Here is an 18,191-nt window from a genome sequence, read left to right as displayed (position 1 = left end):
AAGCGATCAGGATCTCTATGGATAGTTTTCTCCTTTATAATACACAGAGAGTGATGTCTTATTAAAACTGTGGACTGACAGGCAAGGATATATAGATTAAGAGGCAGCTGTGGCAAATCAGTGCCTGCAATGTTTCACTCCACAAAGACTGGTCACTGAATTGGAGCACACCATAATTTCTTGAGGTGTTTGTGCCTTTTGAAGAACATCAGTTAGCAGTAGTCTCTGTGTTGCACATGTAGAGTTTATAGATGTTGATATTTAAAGTAGCTAGCGTTAACTGATGATGATAACTTGCTAATCTAAACATAGCAACTTCTGACTTCAAAATAAACTGCAGCAGCCAAAATGTTAAGGTTTTAGAAATGTGAGTCAACAAACCAGAGGGCAACTTCCATTTTTTATATACAGCCAGTGGTTTTATTACTTTAATCACCGGGACTCAAAATAAATGATAGCAGTTACAACATATAACTTTATTTAAATGAGGCAATAGGTTACTTTATTTAGGCAAATTAAGTAATTAAATGGTGCAGTAGTATGCACTGTTGCCTCACAGCAAGAAGATCCTGGGTTCAAATGTGCCTTTTAACTGTTAATCCTAGATGTAGAAACACTTAAATAAAGTAGACCCTAACCCTGACTGGGATGTTTTATCTGCCACCTTTGATTTACAAGCCGTCTACTCTCACAAACTGTCACCAAAGTAAATATGTACTGAGTATTTGTCCATGCTTATGTTGTCATTTCGGCTCCTTGCTATATAAAAGAGTATGATTGCACTAGAAATTAAGTGTTTCAGATAATCTGGTTCTTCGGCACGCATGTTACGTAACAGCAGTTGAATGTGAATGCATCTACTTTAAGCAGCGTGCATTGGAAGAATACTTCTGCAGAGCGATAGTTTAAATCTTTATTTGGTTACTTTCCACAAGCCCTGACACCATCCGACTCCTTTCCACTTTGAATGATAAAGAAACCAGAGAAATCCAAAAAACGAAGAAAGTTGGACAGTGAGAGCTTTTCTGCAAAATTTGGCATACTGTATGTATATTGCATTATTACAGTTTTACAAACAAATGTACAACAAATACATCATAAATAGACTCTTATTGTGAGACAGCTTGCGCAGGGTTTTTTTTTTCTTCTTTTTATCTTGTGCCCATATGGTGGTGGTCGTGTGAGCCATGACTTCCCCTTATGAGGAGTACTCATACTCCTCTGCACTGCGGCGGCCGAAATCCATCCAGCCTAAGTAGTCCCTGTCTGCTATCCGGTGGTTGGCACTCGGTCCGACGCCTTTGCTGTTTGCTGTGGAGTTTCTGCGCACAGAACCTTGGAGGGGAGGAGGGAAAAAAGCGTGGGTGGAGGAGAGAAAAAGAGCATGAGTGAAATTAGTATTCCTCTGAGTGAGGAGAGCATGAGAGAAGCTGAGAACTTCTCTGCGGTGAAATCTTACTTTTGATTTCTTATTTTGCATAGAGACGCTCTGATTTTCAAAGTAAGAGACATGAATCAGACTTTTAATTCCGCGAGAAGCTTGAGCAGGGCAGAGAGGTTTTTAGCACATGCAGGAAATTTAAAAATGTGGGAAACGCTGAGCAAATAAGTGCTCTCATAAACCAAGCAGTTTATAGACTCTGCACAAAAGCTCATTTTCAGGGATTTATCTTTTGAATATCTAAATTTGCATCTCTTTTCCAACTTTTTAAGGCACATTTTGTGCACTTAAGGGCACTTTGGCAGTTAGCTGTGTTCATTACCAGCTTACAGCTTAATTTAATTCTTTATTTGTGCCTTCTAGAAGAAAAAGTGCGCACAATATTCGAAAACTGGCTCTCCGCACTGAGGATATTTGGCTGGTGAGCTGGGCTTTGAAAAAAATGTTCTCATCTTCGCTTCATTTTGTGAGCGCTTTGCGGTAAACTGGGTGTCTTTTGGGCATTGTAATTGCCCAGTAGTGATTCTGAGCTCACATCGTCATTATTTCTCTTTCTCTCTCTCTCTCTCTCTCTCTCTCTCTCTCTCACACACACACACACACACACACACACACACACACTAAAGACACGGCTGAAGTCTAGCCTGACAGCGTGCCATTAGCCTCCCTTCCTGTGTGTCATGATCGCTGTATCAGTGCATGTGTGCAGAAATTTGTGTGTGCTTTGCAGAGAAATGACCGCACACACACGCGCACACACACACACACACACACACACACACACACACACACACACACACACACACACACACACACACACACACACAGATCTTGTAGAACACGTCTGCTTCCGATCTTTTGATTTCTGTTCCAAGTGAACTGGAGCAGAACTGCTCTCCGTTTGGTAATCAATTGGACGCTCACAGAGATGGAGTTTTTTTCCACCCACATCTTCCCACACAACACACACACACACACGCACATGGCGGCATGCACATGCATACACACTGCGTTTCAACCCCCTGGCGTGCTGAGAAGATTGGCTGCAGAAAGACTCGATAACGACACCTCCCACACCAAAACATGCAAGTGAACAGCATGCACATGAGCACAGACACCCACAATCGCACACGCACGATTAACAGAAACACACATTCCCCGAGGCATTACATATGAGTTTCACGGCGCCCTCTGACATTTTAGAGTGTTCACTGTCTGGCCCAACGCTTTCTGAGTCTGGGGAACTTTTATAATCGATATTACACAACAGCAAAGTAAAAGTACGGCTGTAACTCAAATACATATTTGTGTTTTATTTAAGCTGAAAAAATGAGCTAAAGAACGGGGTAAAAACAAAATCCAGATTTCTCACTAAAGCCACTGATGCCAAAATAAAAGATTTCACTGTCCATCTGTAGCTCTGCAAAATGTTTCAGTCTGTACAAACTGTCCTACAAAGAGACACGCAAGGAGTCAGTTTCAGTATCTGGACGCCAAGTGGAAAAGTCTGATTCTGACAGTGTGTCTGTGCGTGTGTGTGTTTTCCCCTGTCCGGTCAGCTGTCCAAGAGATGTGAGTGCTGGACGTTATAATCTACGACAGGGTCGAGGGTTTGTTTCCTTAGCAAAAAAAAGAAAAAAAAGTGATGTGAAGTCAGATAGGGGGAAAACAAAAGTGAAATAAGATGGTATGAGGCAAGTGGCCGGAAGGCTCTACACACTAATACGTGCTCTTTCAAACCACAAGAGCTTTTCAGAGCCACTAATTCATTTTACAAAGCTGGTTGTGCACTAATTCCCGTAATTAGCATGACTGAGGGGAGGGGGAAGGCAGGAAAAAGCACTGCGCTCCAAATACTACTGTTGCCAGATGTTTTTCGTTTCACACTCGCATGCACACAGACACTTCTCTAAACACATATATCATTTAAGGCTGCAGGCATGGAAAGGATGCCACCTAAATCCACATTCCTCACATTCACTAACACACCTTTCCTGGAGGAGATGAGTCTAGCGAGCAGCTCACTGAGATTGGCCCGGGAGTCTGCATCCTCCTCAGCCAGAGGAAGAGCTTTCAGCTGGGGGGCAGAGCGCCTGTGTCGGAGGTGGAGATCTCCCAAGGTGTGGGTGTCAGCCTCAAGGAGAGCTGCTCAAAACAGGCAAGAAAAGCACGAGTCAGGCACAAAAACTCACTGTGATGGCGAGAAACGTGTCGCAACTTTTACCTTCAGAGAGAGCAGAGATGGGGCGCTGGCCCTCGTCTAATGGCTGGGAGGAGAAGGGGAGCCCCAAACAGCTCGCACACAGGACTGCCAGCACGACACACACACACAGCCCAGCATTCATCTGAGAGCGGTGGGAGAGGAGCAAACAGAAGTTTAATGAGAAGGAATCAGAGATGCAGTCCAGAGTGAGAAACGACAGCTTGGACCATCTGCCAGACAAGCGCTCCTTCACAACTGAAAATTACTCTGACTCAACACATTAATGAGGGCAGCATATTAACATATTAACACAGTCACCCGCGCGCAACACACTCTGGCCACATTAGATAACTGAGGGTAGATATCATGAATGCAGCTTCACCAGGTGGAAGTGACTTGATTTTTATTGCAGACAAAAATGTCCATTTTGATTTTGGGAAACGTCTCTGGAATTTGTTTTATGAATTCGTGTCAAATCATATTAATCAAATTGTATAAATAAGGAGGGAGCATGTGTAGCTTTCAAAGAATTAAAGCTTAGCACAAAAATATCAGATTTTATCCTCTGTACCTCACTTTTTGTCTGTTTTAGAAAAGACTCTGTGTTTGAATTTTGAAATGATTATAAAGAAAACAAAAGAATAATAAAAAAGAAGGAAATTCTTAGTTTAACAATCCTCATAAAAGCCTCAAATCACCTGCCACAAAGCAAATAAAGCTTACCTTGAGAAAGATCTTCAGCGCGTTATAGGAGTGTGTGAGAGTGAGAGCACTTCTGCGCTGAGTGGGAAGGATGCCCCTTTTATACTCCCTGCTCAGCGCCCTCAGAGTGTGTGTCTGCGTGTGCGTGATTTGCCTTGAGTGTGCATCCTGTGTATCCCTCTGAATGTTTGAGAGCCGTGCGCAAGCGTGCTCGTTACAGTGATACAACGGAGAGCTTCACTTTTGTTTGTTAGCTTATCATAAAACTCCACGTCAAGAGCTGCCTGTTTGACATCCAGTGACACTGCGTTATATATGTGCGTGTGTGTGTGTGTGCGTGCGTGTGTTTAATCGTGAACGTATCTGTGAACATTGCACACGACATTGAATCATTCTGATCTGAAGTAAAGCCTCAAACTGCTATTTAAATGTTGAGAAGTTCTACAGTATCCATGTAGGAAAATCGAGGACATTCATAATGCATGTGTGTGTGTGTGCACACGTGCATGTGTGTGTGTGAGTGGGGGCCGTTTGGCCAGGCATGCGTAGGTGTGAGTGTTTGTGCACACCCACATATGTGTTAGATGTCAGTGGCTGCTTAAAAAGTGGGCGGAAGCACAAATGAGAATCTTTGGTTTTGCTCATTTAACAGTTGACCGATCTTGAAGTGAGACATCCTCACCATCCACCTACTGTCTCTCTCCCCCCACCCTCTCTGCTTCTCTAACCACGCAGTATTAACCCGCCTCATTGATCATGCAGGTGCAAATCGGTTGATTGCTATGGATCAGCTGTTATGGGTTAACAGTTTTATTAATGAGGCTGATTTTTCCGATGCTGGTGGACGACTTAGAGCGCCGGGGCTCTTCTTACCTGCTGAGATAACATAGCGTCAATAAGGCTGTTAAATAAGGTTAAAGTGAACAATTGAACTGGAGAAACATGAGTGGCGGGTCTGAAATGGAGAGGACGTTGAAGCTGTACTTGAGCAATGTTTCAAAGCAGCTACAGTTTACAGTATGCTTACATCTCCATGAAATATGGATTATTGGTTATTTGCTGTCAAATAAGTGAAAAACAATCACAATTCCAAGATTCTTTGAGGGGTTTCTGTTAAAAGCAATAGCTGTTCTTGACATTTAACTTCTTTACTTTGCTTTTTTTTGCCAGTGCAGATGAAAAATCTCTTTAAAGACACCATCCACTGTTTAAAAGATGAAGATTTTAAATGTAGACCTATATACATTTATTTATTTATTTTTAACCTGTCCTGTCCAGAAGTTGTACTGCCAGACATATATAAAGACACTGAGAGTTAGCTGCATTTAAGCCACAAGTCACAAATAGAAGCTGTATTAATGGTGTGACCCTGTAACAGAGAGATTAGAAAATTGCTGCAGTTTTTCTCACACATTTAATACCATGTTTGAATTGATATTTTTGCATTAGCAAAGTGGAAAGGTTTGTAAAATATGCAAAGCTTACATCATCAGTGTTCAATATGAAAGAGGTCACTCGCAGTGTCAAAGACCCAGGAGGAAATAAATATGTCATCAGTACCAATATTCATTTCACTGTGTGATGGCATGCCACACATGGTAAGCTCCACACCTCATCACCCGTTGATTCACTTTAGTTTAATTTACAGTCACTACTTTAAAATATTCTATTTATTGTTCAATATCGTTTCTTTATTAAATGTATTCATTTTTCCATCACACCTTCCAATGTTTATATGGCGTGCACACATATTAACCTTGCAAGGTCAAAGTTCTGTTTTGTTATATTAATACATCTTTCTTTGTTTGAGTTACCTGGGGGTTGGTGTCTCCTCCTGTCTGGCAAAAGGTGTGGCAAAGGGCTGGGAGACCTGAAGTACTGCTGACAGCCTAATTGGATTGCACCACATGCTTCATTGCCTGGGGGGTGTTTCATGTTTGTTTAAATGTTTTGTATTAGTTGGTTATATGGCAGCCATCTTGTTTTCCCCCGTGCGTGTCATTTGGTTTAGCTAAACCAGTATTTAAGTCCCCCTGTGTGTCATTTCAGCAGGTCAGTTTACCATATGTTTGTTTGAGGTTTTGTTAATTATTATCTTGAGTTTAGTCTGTTGAGTTGACCTCTTTTATTGGTCTGCCTGTTTAAGTTTTGGCTTTGTTAAATATATTTTCATATTTTTGGGTCAATAAAACCCGGTTTTTGAATTAAAACCACCGGTGTCCCTTATGCTTTACTGCTTGGTCCCTGACAATTGGTGGCAGCGGTGGGATCATCCAGTATTGGACACAGGTCTTTTTTCTTTTTCTTTTTTTCTTTCTTCTGTTTTTCCCCATGAGGAGGAAGAATGCATCGTGGTGGCAAGAATGAAAAGAAAAAGGGATCTGCTCAGCAAACCTGCGAAGAGGAGGAAAATGGAGCCTCAGGAGTCACTGAAGTTGTGGAGAGAGTTGAAAAGGAGCCTACTTTCTCTGATCTAGTCAATATGCTACATGCTCACATGGAACAACAGGACATCCGGGATGCAAAACAGAGTGAGTTAAATGCATGACAAGAACAGCGATTTAAAGCCTTTCAACATCAGTTTAGACTTTTGCAGTCAGAAATCCAAGTCAGAACATCACCATCAGATTCTGCAGAAGCTCGCTCTGAATCATTAGAGTTTGATATTCATCCTTCTTCCTCTGTTCAGCAGGCCCAGGCTGAACCAGTTATGACTAATTCCAATCCAGCCATTTCACCAGCATTTCAGTTTCCCCTACAAATAGAGGGCAGATTGGAAAGATTAACTGAAGCTGATGATATTGAACATTTCCTGATCACATTTGAACGTATGGCTACAGCTTATCGATGGCAGAAGTCAGATTGGGTTTTTCATTTGATACCCTTGCTTACTGGTAAAGCTAGAGGTGCCTATGTTCACATGGACATTGATGATTCATTAGACTATGATAAAGTGAAATCAGCTATTCTGTCAAAATATGACATTAACCCTGAAACATATAGGCAAAGATTCAGATCCCTGGACGTTCAACCAGATGAAAGCCCTCATGAGCTATATGCGAGACTGAAGGAGCTTTATGGGAAATGGATCCAGCCAAAGGGTAAAACTATTCATGACATTGGTGAAACTATAATCTTGGAGCAGTTTCTCAGAATGTTATCTCCTGAGCTTCAGGTTTGGATCAGAAAACACAACCCTGGTTCAGCAATGGAAGCGGCTCGGTTAGCTGGTGTTTTTGTTGCTGCCAGAAAGAAGGGGCAAGCATGGAGCCATAATGCATGGAAGGTATCGAGGGACACCCGGAAGATACCTCAGCAAAACCATCTGGATTCAGCAAATACAAGCACCAGTAAGAGCTCTCAGTCTACCACTAGACCACCAAAGGCCTCTGGTAAGAAGCTCATTTGTTATCTTTGTGGATTAGAGGGCCATACAAAACCTATGTGCCCAAGAAATTCTGCTAAAATGGTGCAAATGTGTTTTGCTCCTCGTTCTAATGCTGATCCTGAGCAGGAGAGTGACAAATCCATCAAAATGAGCCAGATTGAAGTGAATGGGGTTCTACTCAATGCCCTTCTTGACTCTGGCAGTTCTCGGTCTCTTATTCACTCAGATTTTGCCCCACCTAATATTGTTCGCACCAGTGATACAATTTCAATCTGTTGTGTCCATGGAGATGAGAAAAGATATCCGACAGCTGACATCTACATTAAAGTTCAGGACCAGATGTATCTGCTGAATGTGGGTGTTGTGAACAGTTTGCCTTACTCTGCCGTGTTAGGGCGTGACCTTCCTGTGCTTTTTGATTTGTTGGAGTCTGAGCAGACTGAGGAGTGCAATGTAGCTGTTACCAGAGCTCAGGCTAAGCAAGTCAGTACCCACTCTGAGACCCTGAGTGCCCTGCCTTTTTTTAATGAGGAGTTTGAGACAACTGTGGTGAAGCCACGGAAGACCCGCAGACAAAGAAGGCAGGAATTCAAATTTTCACCTGTGGATACACTAACAGACGCTGAGCCAACACCGTCACCCCTAGGGTTTAATATTCCAACTGAAATTGCTGAACTCCAAAAATCTGATCAATCTTTAATATCTCTTTTCCGGAAGGCCAAAGAAAAGGAACCTGGAGTGGAGCAGGTTAACAGTGAGTACTCTTGCAAAATGACATTCTCTATCGTCAGCAGGGGTCGGTGCTGCAGCTGGTGGTTCCCCAGAAGGTTAGAAACGCCATTCTCACCTTAGGGCATTCTATTCCGTGGGCTGGCCACCTTGGTAAACACAAGACCACAGCTCGCATCAAACATCATTTCTACTGGCCTGGTCTTAGCAAAGATGTGGCTCAGTTTTGTAAAAGTTGCCCACAGTGTCAGATAACATCTGCTAAAATCCCCCATAGAGCTCCACTCCAACCTCTCCCTGTCATCGGCACTCCTTTTGAGCGTCTTGGAATGGATATTGTAGGGCCTGTTGAGAGGAGCAAAGCAGGAAATCGTTACATGCTTGTTGTAACAGATTATGCCACAAAATATCCTGAGGTGTTCCCTTTAAAATCTATAAAGGCCAAGCCCATTGCATTTTGTTTAGTGCAGTTCTTTGCAAGAGTTGGGTTTCCACAAGAAATACTAACTGATCAAGGCACTAACTTCATGTCTACTCTGTTAAAGCAAGTTTATCAGTTGTTGGGCATCTGGAGTCTGAGAACTTCACCATACCACCCTCAAACTGATGGGCTGACAGAACTGTTTAACCAGACATTGAAACAGATGCTCAGGAAGTTTGTCAACGACAGTGGTAACGATTGGGATCAATGGCTGCCATATCTACTCTTTGCTTATAGAGAAGTCCCCCAAGCCTCCACAGGTTTTTCACCTTTTGAGCTGTTGTATGGTTATGAGGTTCGTGGCCCTCTAACTCTGTTAAAGGAGATTTGGGAGGGAGACAAGGTGGAGGGGGGATCCAAGAACATTTTGTCTTATGTCATTCAGATGAGAGAACGGTTGGAGAAAATGGGTGAACTTGCTCAATCACATATGGTGGAGGCCCAGCAGCAGCAGAAGTCTTGGTATGATAAATCTGCTCGTCAGCGTGCGTTTGAGCCAGGACAAAAGGTGCTCGTGCTCCTCCCCAGTGACAACAACAAATTGTTGGCAAAGTGGCAGGGGCCATTTGAAGTCATGAGGAAGCTGGGACCCACCACATATGAGGTGTCCACCCCAGGGCAGTTGCGCTCCAGCAAGGTCTTGCATATAAACCTTCTGAAGGAGTGGGTGGAGCGTATTGAACACAAGGCGGATGCAATGCTCATACGGCGAGTGCCTGAAGAAGATGAAGCAGATGAGCAATATCTACCACCTGCTGGCTCTCTAGATTATGATCTCAGCCATCTCCCAGAGGACAAGCAGCAGCAGGTGAGAGAAATGTGTAAATCAGCAGTCTTTCAAGAGAATCCAGGGAGAACTGACATTGTCGAACATGATATTGTGGTACGAGAAGGTGCCTCTGTGAGACGATTAAGTTACAGGATCCCAGAACGTCTGCTGCCTTCATTGACGAAGGAAATCTATTTGATGCTATCTCTAGGGATCATTGAAAGATCTAAGAGTGAATGGTGCAACCCTGTGGTCTTGGTACCCAAAAAGGATGAGAGTATGAGGTTCTGCATTGATTTCAGGTACCTGAACTCCATATCCATGTTTGACTCCTACCCGACACCAAGACTTGATGATCTACTTGAACGTCTGGGAAAAGCAAGGTACCTGACCACAATAGATCTGTGTAAGGGTTACTGGCAGGTCCCACTCACTCAACGGTCCAGAGAGTTCACAGCATTCAGAACACCATGGGGGCTTTTCCAATTTACAGTCTTGCCATTTGGACTACATGGAGCTCCAGCAACTTTCCAACGGCTGATGGATCAGGTATTACATGACTGCTCTGACTTTGCTGCTGCTTACTTGGATGATATTGTTATCCACAGCAACACCTGGGAGGAGCATGTGGAACACCTGCGAACTGTTCTGGACCACCTGCACTCAGCTGGGTTGACGGTGAATCCGTCAAAGTGTGTTTTCGCCGCTGCTGAGACAGAATACCTGGGCCATGTCATCGGCAAGGGGGTTATCAGGCCACAAGTCAGCAAAATCGAGGCCATGGAATCATCCCCCCTGCCCCAAACAAGGAAGCAGCTGAGATCCTTTTTGGGCATGGCAGGTTTCTACCGTCGTTTCATCCCTCAGTTCTCCAACAGGGCAGCTCTGCTCACAGACCTGACGGGATCACGTTCCCCCAATTACATCCAGTGGACAGAGGAGGCAGTGGCAGCGTTTCATGACATACAACAGTCACTAAGTAAGCAACCGGTTTTGTACAGTCCCAACTTTGATGAACCATTCATATTACAGACTGATGCTTCAGATCGGGGCCTGGGAGCTGTCCTCCTTCAGGAAACTATGGAAGGCCGCCATCCAGTGGCTTACATCAGCCGGAAACTGTTTCCACGGGAAGTTCGGTATTCCACAGCAGAGAAGGAGACCTTAGCGATCAAGTGGGCCCTGGACTCCTTCCGCTACTATCTACTGGGAAGAGACTTCACCTTGGAAACTGATCACAAAGCACTACAGTGGCTTGAGCAGATGAAGGACACAAATGGGCGAATTACCCGCTGGTACCTGGCCTTACAGCCATTCCGATTCACTGTCCACCACGTACCAGGCAAGGAGAACCTTACTGCTGACTATCTCTCTTGCTGTTCCAGCGAGAGCTCTGAAGAGGGGAGGTGTGTGATGGCATGCCACACATGGTAAGCTCCACACCTCATCACCCATTGATTCACTTTAGTTTAATTTACAGTCACTACTTTAAAATATTCTATTTATTGTTCAATATTGTTTCTTTATTAAATGTATTCATTTTTCCATCACACCTTCCAATGTTTATATGGCGTGCACACATATTAACCTTGCAAGGTCAAAGTTCTGTTTTGTTATATTAATACATCTTTCTTTGTTTGAGTTACCTGGGGGTTGGTGTCTCCTCCTGTCTGGCAAAAGGTGTGGCAAAGGGCTGGGAGACCTGAAGTACTGCTGACAGCCTAATTGGATTGCACCACATGCTTCATTGCCTGGGGGGGTGTTTCATGTTTGTTTAAATGTTTTGTATTAGTTGGTTATATGGCAGCCATCTTGTTTTCCCCCGTGTGTGTCATTTGGTTTAGCTAAACCAGTATTTAAGTCCCCCTGTGTGTCATTTCAGCAGGTCAGTTTACCATATGTTTGTTTGAGGTTTTGTTAATTATTATCTTGAGTTTAGTCTGTTGAGTTGACCTCTTTTATTGGTCTGCCTGTTTAAGTTTTGGCTTTGTTAAATATATTTTTGGGTCAATAAAACCCGGTTTTTGAATTAAAACCACCGGTGTCCTTTATGCTTTACTGCTTGGTCCCTGACACACTGTATCCTGTGTGCTTTAAATAATTACATATTAGTCATAAAAGTCTTCCTTCTCTCACCTCAACCAGTCGCAGCAGATGGCCCCGCCCCTCCCTGAGCCTGGTTCTGCCGGAGGTTTCTTCCTGTTAAAAGGGAGTTTTTCTTTCCCACTGTCGCCAAAGTGCTTGCTCATAGGGGGGTCATATGATTGTTGGGTTTTTCTCTGTATGTATTATTGTAGGCTCTACCTTACAATATAAAGCGCCTTGAAGCAACTGTTGTTGTGATTTGGCGCTGCATGAATAAAATTGAATTAAATCCCACTTCCTTCGTTGCTATTTGGTCAGCTGTGCCACTTGAATGCATTTAATATTTCACCAGAACAAAATGCTGTCGGTTCAAAACCAAAGAAACAAATATATAAATATCACCCTGCAGAGTAAATTTCTACATATCAAACTTAGAAAACAGTCCACTTTGACGATGTACTCTTTCTGCTTTTTGCATAACATCACCTGCAGCGAGTTGCCTCCCTTTAACCCACATCTGCATCAGAGGAGGACAAAAGTGCTCGATTTACTGAGATCAGCTGCAAACTTCTGGAGTTGGAGAGTCAATAAATACGTGAAAATGACTCTCTCAGTCTAATGGAGCCCGAGTTCCAGCTGTGACTGATTAAGTGAATGGCAGACAGGTTAAGGTTTATCTTTTCATTAAGCAGGGTGGCTGCTACTCTATATCAGCTCATCACAGCAGCTGCACTATCATTTGCAGAGCCAACAAACTGTGCGGGTAATGTCTTCAGAGACATCCTTCATAACACGGTTTTCTACCTGGAGAATGTTGCAAGAACTATAGCTAACAGAAGAAGCTGCACACTCTGAAACGCCAGTGCTTGGTAGCTTAATAAAAAGCTGAATAAATCTAACTCATCATCATCTGCTGAAATCCCAAGAGAGTTCCTGGTTTTAGTGTTGTGTGATCTGTAAACTGTTTTAAGATATAAATACTGATCCCCACCAGGAATGAAAATGGTTTAACAGATGAACGGAGCCCAACACCTCCAATAAATCCCACCATGGACGTAGCTATCATGATGCTAGCTATTGGTTTTGGATTGAGCATTTTGAACCCCCAGAGTTAGCATTTTAGTTAGTTAGCTGCCACGTTGGTTGGTTGTATCTGGTTGAACAGGTGCAGTGCTAACATATCAGCTAGCTAGCTTTAGTAAGCTACTGCATTTCGTTGCCCTGTACCTGTGACATGTGCAATGACAATAAAGTTGAATTTTATTCTATTCTATTACCAAGCTTGCTAGTGACCCTGAATTGGATAAACAAAAAAAATGGCCAGATGTAACCAAAAGCTAGTGGTTTCCTTGCTTTTGGTCAGTGGCTTAATAAGCTAGCTTACTAAGCTTGCTAGTAAGCGAGATGCATCCATACACAATGCAACGCACAGACACAGATACCCAAATCTCCCACACTGGAGCACACACTTCTTAGAGGGGCCATTAACTATATTAACCATGGAGCCATCAATATTATTTGTCTTAACTGCATTAATAATGCACCAAAATGAAGAGTAAAAACTGGCCTCACATTTGTCAGATGGACATTAATATGAATCTAAGTAAATGTCAGAAATCCAATGTAGCTGCTGGATGTGTAAAAAAGTCATTATTCAGCACCAACTGCTGGGATATTTCTCAGTGTTTTCTGCTTTCATCTGTTGCACACTTGGATTAAGATGAATCAAAACCAGTGTAGCTTTGTGAGTTTCGCCTTTACTGATGCAAATGTATATACATGGAGCAACGTTACTCATTTGTACAATCTCTCACAGCTCTTTTAGGCGCACTGTGGTTAGTCTTTAAACTCAAAACACTAATACTTCTTACAGTACATCAAGGAAATAAACATAAACAAAAAAGTGTGATTCACCAGTCTTCATCTACAGGTATAGATCCACAAAAGCGCCACGAGGTTTCCACACAAACTAATGAATTAGCTCTTTCTTGTCCTTACACATCAATGCCCCCAAGCAGCCAAAAAAATATATCAGGTTTTATGTTTTATATAATTTGCATTAGATATCATAACCTCACCAGGTTGTGTAACTGTTGTAAACTGTTTACTGACATCATAAAAAAATTATGGTACTTCAGTGAGAACCACTGTAGTTAAAAGAAGATTGATTTTTCCATGTACTGTAATATTATCTAATCTATGTGGCAACATGATTTCATTTTGGGACATCCCCAACCTTTTTTTGTGCACACATGGATTTCATAAGGCGGCGAGAAGTCAGCACTGAACATCAGGCATCAGTGGCAACATGTACAACACTGATTAAGTTACATACAGCATGGGGATGGGGAATGTGTGTGTGTGTGTGGAGGTAAGTAAGTAAAGTCAAATATTTATTTGTATATCACTTTCAAGATCAATATAACAACGAAATGCTAGAACATAATTACAAAAGGCTCCAGCCTCCTCGTGACCCTGAGTTGGATAAACAGAAGAAAATGGATGGATTGACCAAAAGCTAGTGGGTTCCTTGCTTTTGGTCGGTGGGTTGTAAAGTGGCTTGCATTTGCACAGTAACTGTGGTCAGGCTATATGTCTGTGAAGGTTCTCAGTCATCCAGGTCATCGTAGTCAAAGGAGCTTGCAAAGAAAAGCTTCTGGACTTCTTTAAGTAGCTTGAAGACGTTTCACCTCTCATCCGAAAAGCTTCTTCAGTTCTCTGAACTTAGACTGTGGCCAGGCTAAAGCAGCCAAAGTAAAGCACCTTATATCACTTGTGTAAATTTGCACCATCAGCTGATGTGTCCTAGCACTGACTGCAGCCGAGCTTGACGTTGTATCCTCCAAGAACTAGTGATGGGTCGTTCGCGAACGAAATGGCTCTTAGAGCCGGCTCTTTGACGTGAACGACGCGAGCCGGCTCCTTATCGCGAGCCGTCACGTGGGTTTTTTTTTTTCTTTCTCTCAGCCTCTCTCTCGCACTTTTTTTCCGCTTCACTCTGCACGCGAGCCTTGTGCTTTACGCTGGGCAGAGGGGGGAGGGGCGGTAGTTACACTCAGTAGCACAGGAACAGAGCCAGAGAGAGAGAAAGAGAGGCAGGGACAACAACATTAGAAAGGTATAGTAATCATCCACAACTATTTTCAGTTGCAGATGATAAAGGATTGAGAAAGTTTATTCATGCAGGTCCATATGACAGAGAATATGCATGTTCTTTTTGTTTTCATATTATAATTTATATTTAATTGTGTTGTGGTTTGCAGTGTTTTGTGTTCTTTTCACTTTAAATTTGTGAAAGGAAAAAGCTGAAAATTTAAATAGTTAAAACTTGAAATGTGAATAGTTGATTTTTGTCTTATATGATTTATTTATTACATTTTATGTGGAGTGAATAAATAAAAGTATATTTACGGTGGCCCCTAGAGACAAAGCACATACAAACTTCAAATCACGTACGAACTCTGAAGCATGTACAAACTCCAAAACACGTAAAAACACGTACAAACTCCAAAACACGTAAAAACTCCAAAACACGTAAAAACACGTACAAACTCCGAAGCACATAAAAACTCAGAAGCATATAAAAACTCAAAACACGTACAAAAGACAACAGAAGTGCTCCAGGATGCTGGGCGCAGTGTTGAGCCTTTGTTATCTTGTGGCTACACAAGCCAGCAAGTACCAACGACCGGATTTGGTGTGTGGTAATAACAGGTAAATGAACTTTTTTTTAAATTATTTGAATATATATATGAGTGCCTGTGTATAAATACACAAACAATACACACATGCTTTCAATTGTGTAATTTAAGTGATCTAGTAGCTCTGCTTTGGAAGTTCAGTTCATGCTAGAAATGTGTTTTGGAGTTTGTACGTGTTTTGTCTCTAGGGGCCACCGCATATATTTATATATAAACATATATAAATAAAACCACTTGTTTTTATGTTAGTAATTCCTTTTGTGCATAATTTTATATTATTGTTAATAATAAATTAATTAAAGCAACAAAACAACCTGAAGAGCCGGTTCGGAGCCGAAAGAGCCGGCTCTTTTTAGTGAGCCGAACCGAAAGAGCCGGATCTCTAAAAAGAGCCGGAAATCCCATCACTACCAAGAACTAACACCACATTTGATGACCATCTCAATCCAATTAAGCTAGCACTTCTGGCTGCCACTTGCAAAGCTGCCTTTAAAACATTGAGCCAGACTCCCAGCCACCACACAGGAACAATGAGTATCTGCCAATCACATCACCTCCCCCTGACATTTTTTTCTATTTTCACATTCATGCTTTTGCTTCACTCTGCTCGTCTTTTCCACTCACTGAAGATCACTGAGACATTTTCTCCAGGAACCATCAGAAGGCATGAGTGTAGGAGGTGAGGCTACGGTCGTTCAAATTAGAATTGATTAACCATGCGGTGTGGGAGGCGTGCATGTTTGTCTCAGGCACTTGCTTTTGGGCGTCTCTTCTTGGGCTGTGTATGTGTGTTTGGGATGTGGACAGACGAGATGGCAGCCAAGAGGCAACCTGTTGCTCTCACTCTCAGTTTTTAGTGGAAGTGAGCAAAAAGTCTGCACTCCAAGAGCTGAGCATCTATCTGCAGCACACATCTGGCCTGACAGGCGGGTTTTACTGCTTCGAATGAAGAATTTAACTGATGACGCTGAAGGAGATTTCCAGAAGTAACTATTCTTAAAGCGCGTAATTATAGAGACAACTGGCAGAGACCCCTCGCTGAGGGGTTTGCTACAGCTTTGGTATACAGTTAGTAAACACACTAAATAATGCATAGATCTATTAATGCATCTGTCTCAGTAGCATTGTGCTCCACTCAAACAAGCGTCTTAGAGCAGTCACGATTAAATGGCTTACATATTTACGTGTTTTATTATGCAAGTTTTAATTGATTGATTTCGAAGATGTCAGCAAAAATAATATAATACAAATAGCCAATAGAAATACGGCACAATTTGCATACTGAAAAAGGAGTAGGAAAAAATATAAACTTATGCAATCTTATGCCTTTCAGTGTTATTTGGTAGTTATTATCTCAGTGTCCACATAATATCTATATGTACGCACATATGTACACAGATATACACACATGAACAAAAGAAAAACTGCAACATGTAAGCATTTTGAAAATATTTTGTTTTTTTCTGTGCAGTCACTGCACAGATGCTTGAAGGAATTTCTTCTGCATTACTTCACGTCCCAATTATAGTGGCTTCCAGGCTAAAATGGCATTCTGTTGATTGACTGGACATTGTTATTATGCTATACTTGCCACAGTCACAGCCTTAATCTGTCAGGGTGTGGTGTGGAGAGGACACAAATGCAGGAAATCCGCCAAACAAAAGAAACGAAAAGGTGTCTTTTATTTAGCTTATTGTATAAATCCCCCACAAAAAAAGAGAAATTAGGACAAACACTGGAGATGAACCAATGATCTGACAGAGGGGGGACTCAGAGAGGGAACAAAAGAGGTTTCCACAGGTGGAAACAATTAGGGAGAAAGCAAAAGGTAGACAAGTAGTACAAAATGAAACAAGATGTAAGGAAACCAAGAAAGAAAACCACTGAAAGACAAAAAAATAAAACAGGAACCGAAATTCAATGACATCACAAAAGCCGAAGACCATAGCATAGCCAGACAGCAGGAAAATACACTCTGGATGAATGACGCACTCCTGCACCTCACATGTTCTTAAACCTTAATTCAGGGATCTCAAACTCATTTTACACCTTGGGCCACATACTTTGATCTGTCAGTATCAGAGGTGGGAAGAATTTTTAGGTATCTGTACTTTACTTAAGTATTTTTTTTTGACAACTTTTACACCCTAAATTTTAACGTAAATATCTGTACTTTCTACTTCTAACAAAACAGACTTTAGGTTCATAGGGTTTATACGGCCGGAAGGACTGCAGGTGTCCGTAAGTTATGTTTGAGGAACTTCAGATTCTAGCTAGCGCTGCAGAAGAGCAGGATGCATGAAGGGAATGACATAATTTAAGGGGCAGGTAATTTCAAATTCAACATTTCCAACAGCTCAAATGTTGCAAGAAAATCCTGGTAGTTTTGTCCAGGATAAACAATTTAGTTTGCATCAATGTGGTAAATGTATAGTAAAGCAGCAGTCCACAACCTTTTTTGCGCCACGGACCAGTTTAATGTCCGACAATATTTTCACGGCCTTTAAGGTGTCGCGGATAAATACAACAAAATAAAATGATACGGCCAAGACAAAATCTGTGTTTTTTTGTAAATATAATAATAAACGTGAATTCACTGTGTAATTGTGTAACTTTATTAGCAGTGTCCTCTTGAAATGCGCCAACAAAATTGAGAGTAACATCCTCCTCTCTACCCCTTAATGCTCTCTGG

The 18,191-nt window shown here is 42.1% G+C and overlaps 1 protein-coding gene across 1 annotated transcript; it reads right to left on the bottom strand.

Annotated features, from left to right (window-relative positions):
* Positions 1–415: 415 nt before the first annotated feature.
* On the bottom strand, positions 416–4,480 carry LOC308384897 (cholecystokinin-like). The gene is made up of 4 exons (XM_080863534.1): positions 4,368–4,480; positions 3,666–3,786; positions 3,431–3,586; positions 416–1,335 (listed from the first exon to the last, which is right to left on the bottom strand). The coding sequence occupies exons 2-4, from the start codon at positions 3,784–3,786 to the stop codon at positions 1,199–1,201; spliced, it is 414 nt and encodes a 137-aa protein (XP_080719660.1). The 5' UTR covers positions 4,368–4,480; the 3' UTR covers positions 416–1,198.
* Positions 4,481–18,191: the final 13,711 nt, after the last annotated feature.

This window comes from Rhamphochromis sp. 'chilingali' (genome assembly GCF_963969265.1).
Source record: "Rhamphochromis sp. 'chilingali' genome assembly, chromosome: 17".
In the NCBI taxonomy this organism is placed as follows: Eukaryota; Metazoa; Chordata; class Actinopteri; order Cichliformes; family Cichlidae; genus Rhamphochromis; species Rhamphochromis sp. 'chilingali'.
This window is presented reverse-complemented; position numbering and strand designations above follow the sequence as displayed.

What these genes read in the sequence shown, in the direction of transcription:
- LOC308384897 (XM_080863534.1), bottom strand. Translation starts at nt 3,786, where the DNA reads ATGAATGCTGGGCTGTGTGTGTGTGTCGTGCTGGCAGTCCTGTGTGCG. An exon ending in CATCTCTGCTCTCTCTGAAG is followed by an intron (nt 3,587 to 3,665) that starts GTAAAAGTTGCG and finishes TGTTTTGAGCAG; the next exon opens with CTCTCCTTGAGGCTGACACC. An exon ending in ACTCATCTCCTCCAGGAAAG is followed by an intron (nt 1,336 to 3,430) that starts GTGTGTTAGTGA and finishes CTCCCCTCCAAG; the next exon opens with GTTCTGTGCGCAGAAACTCC.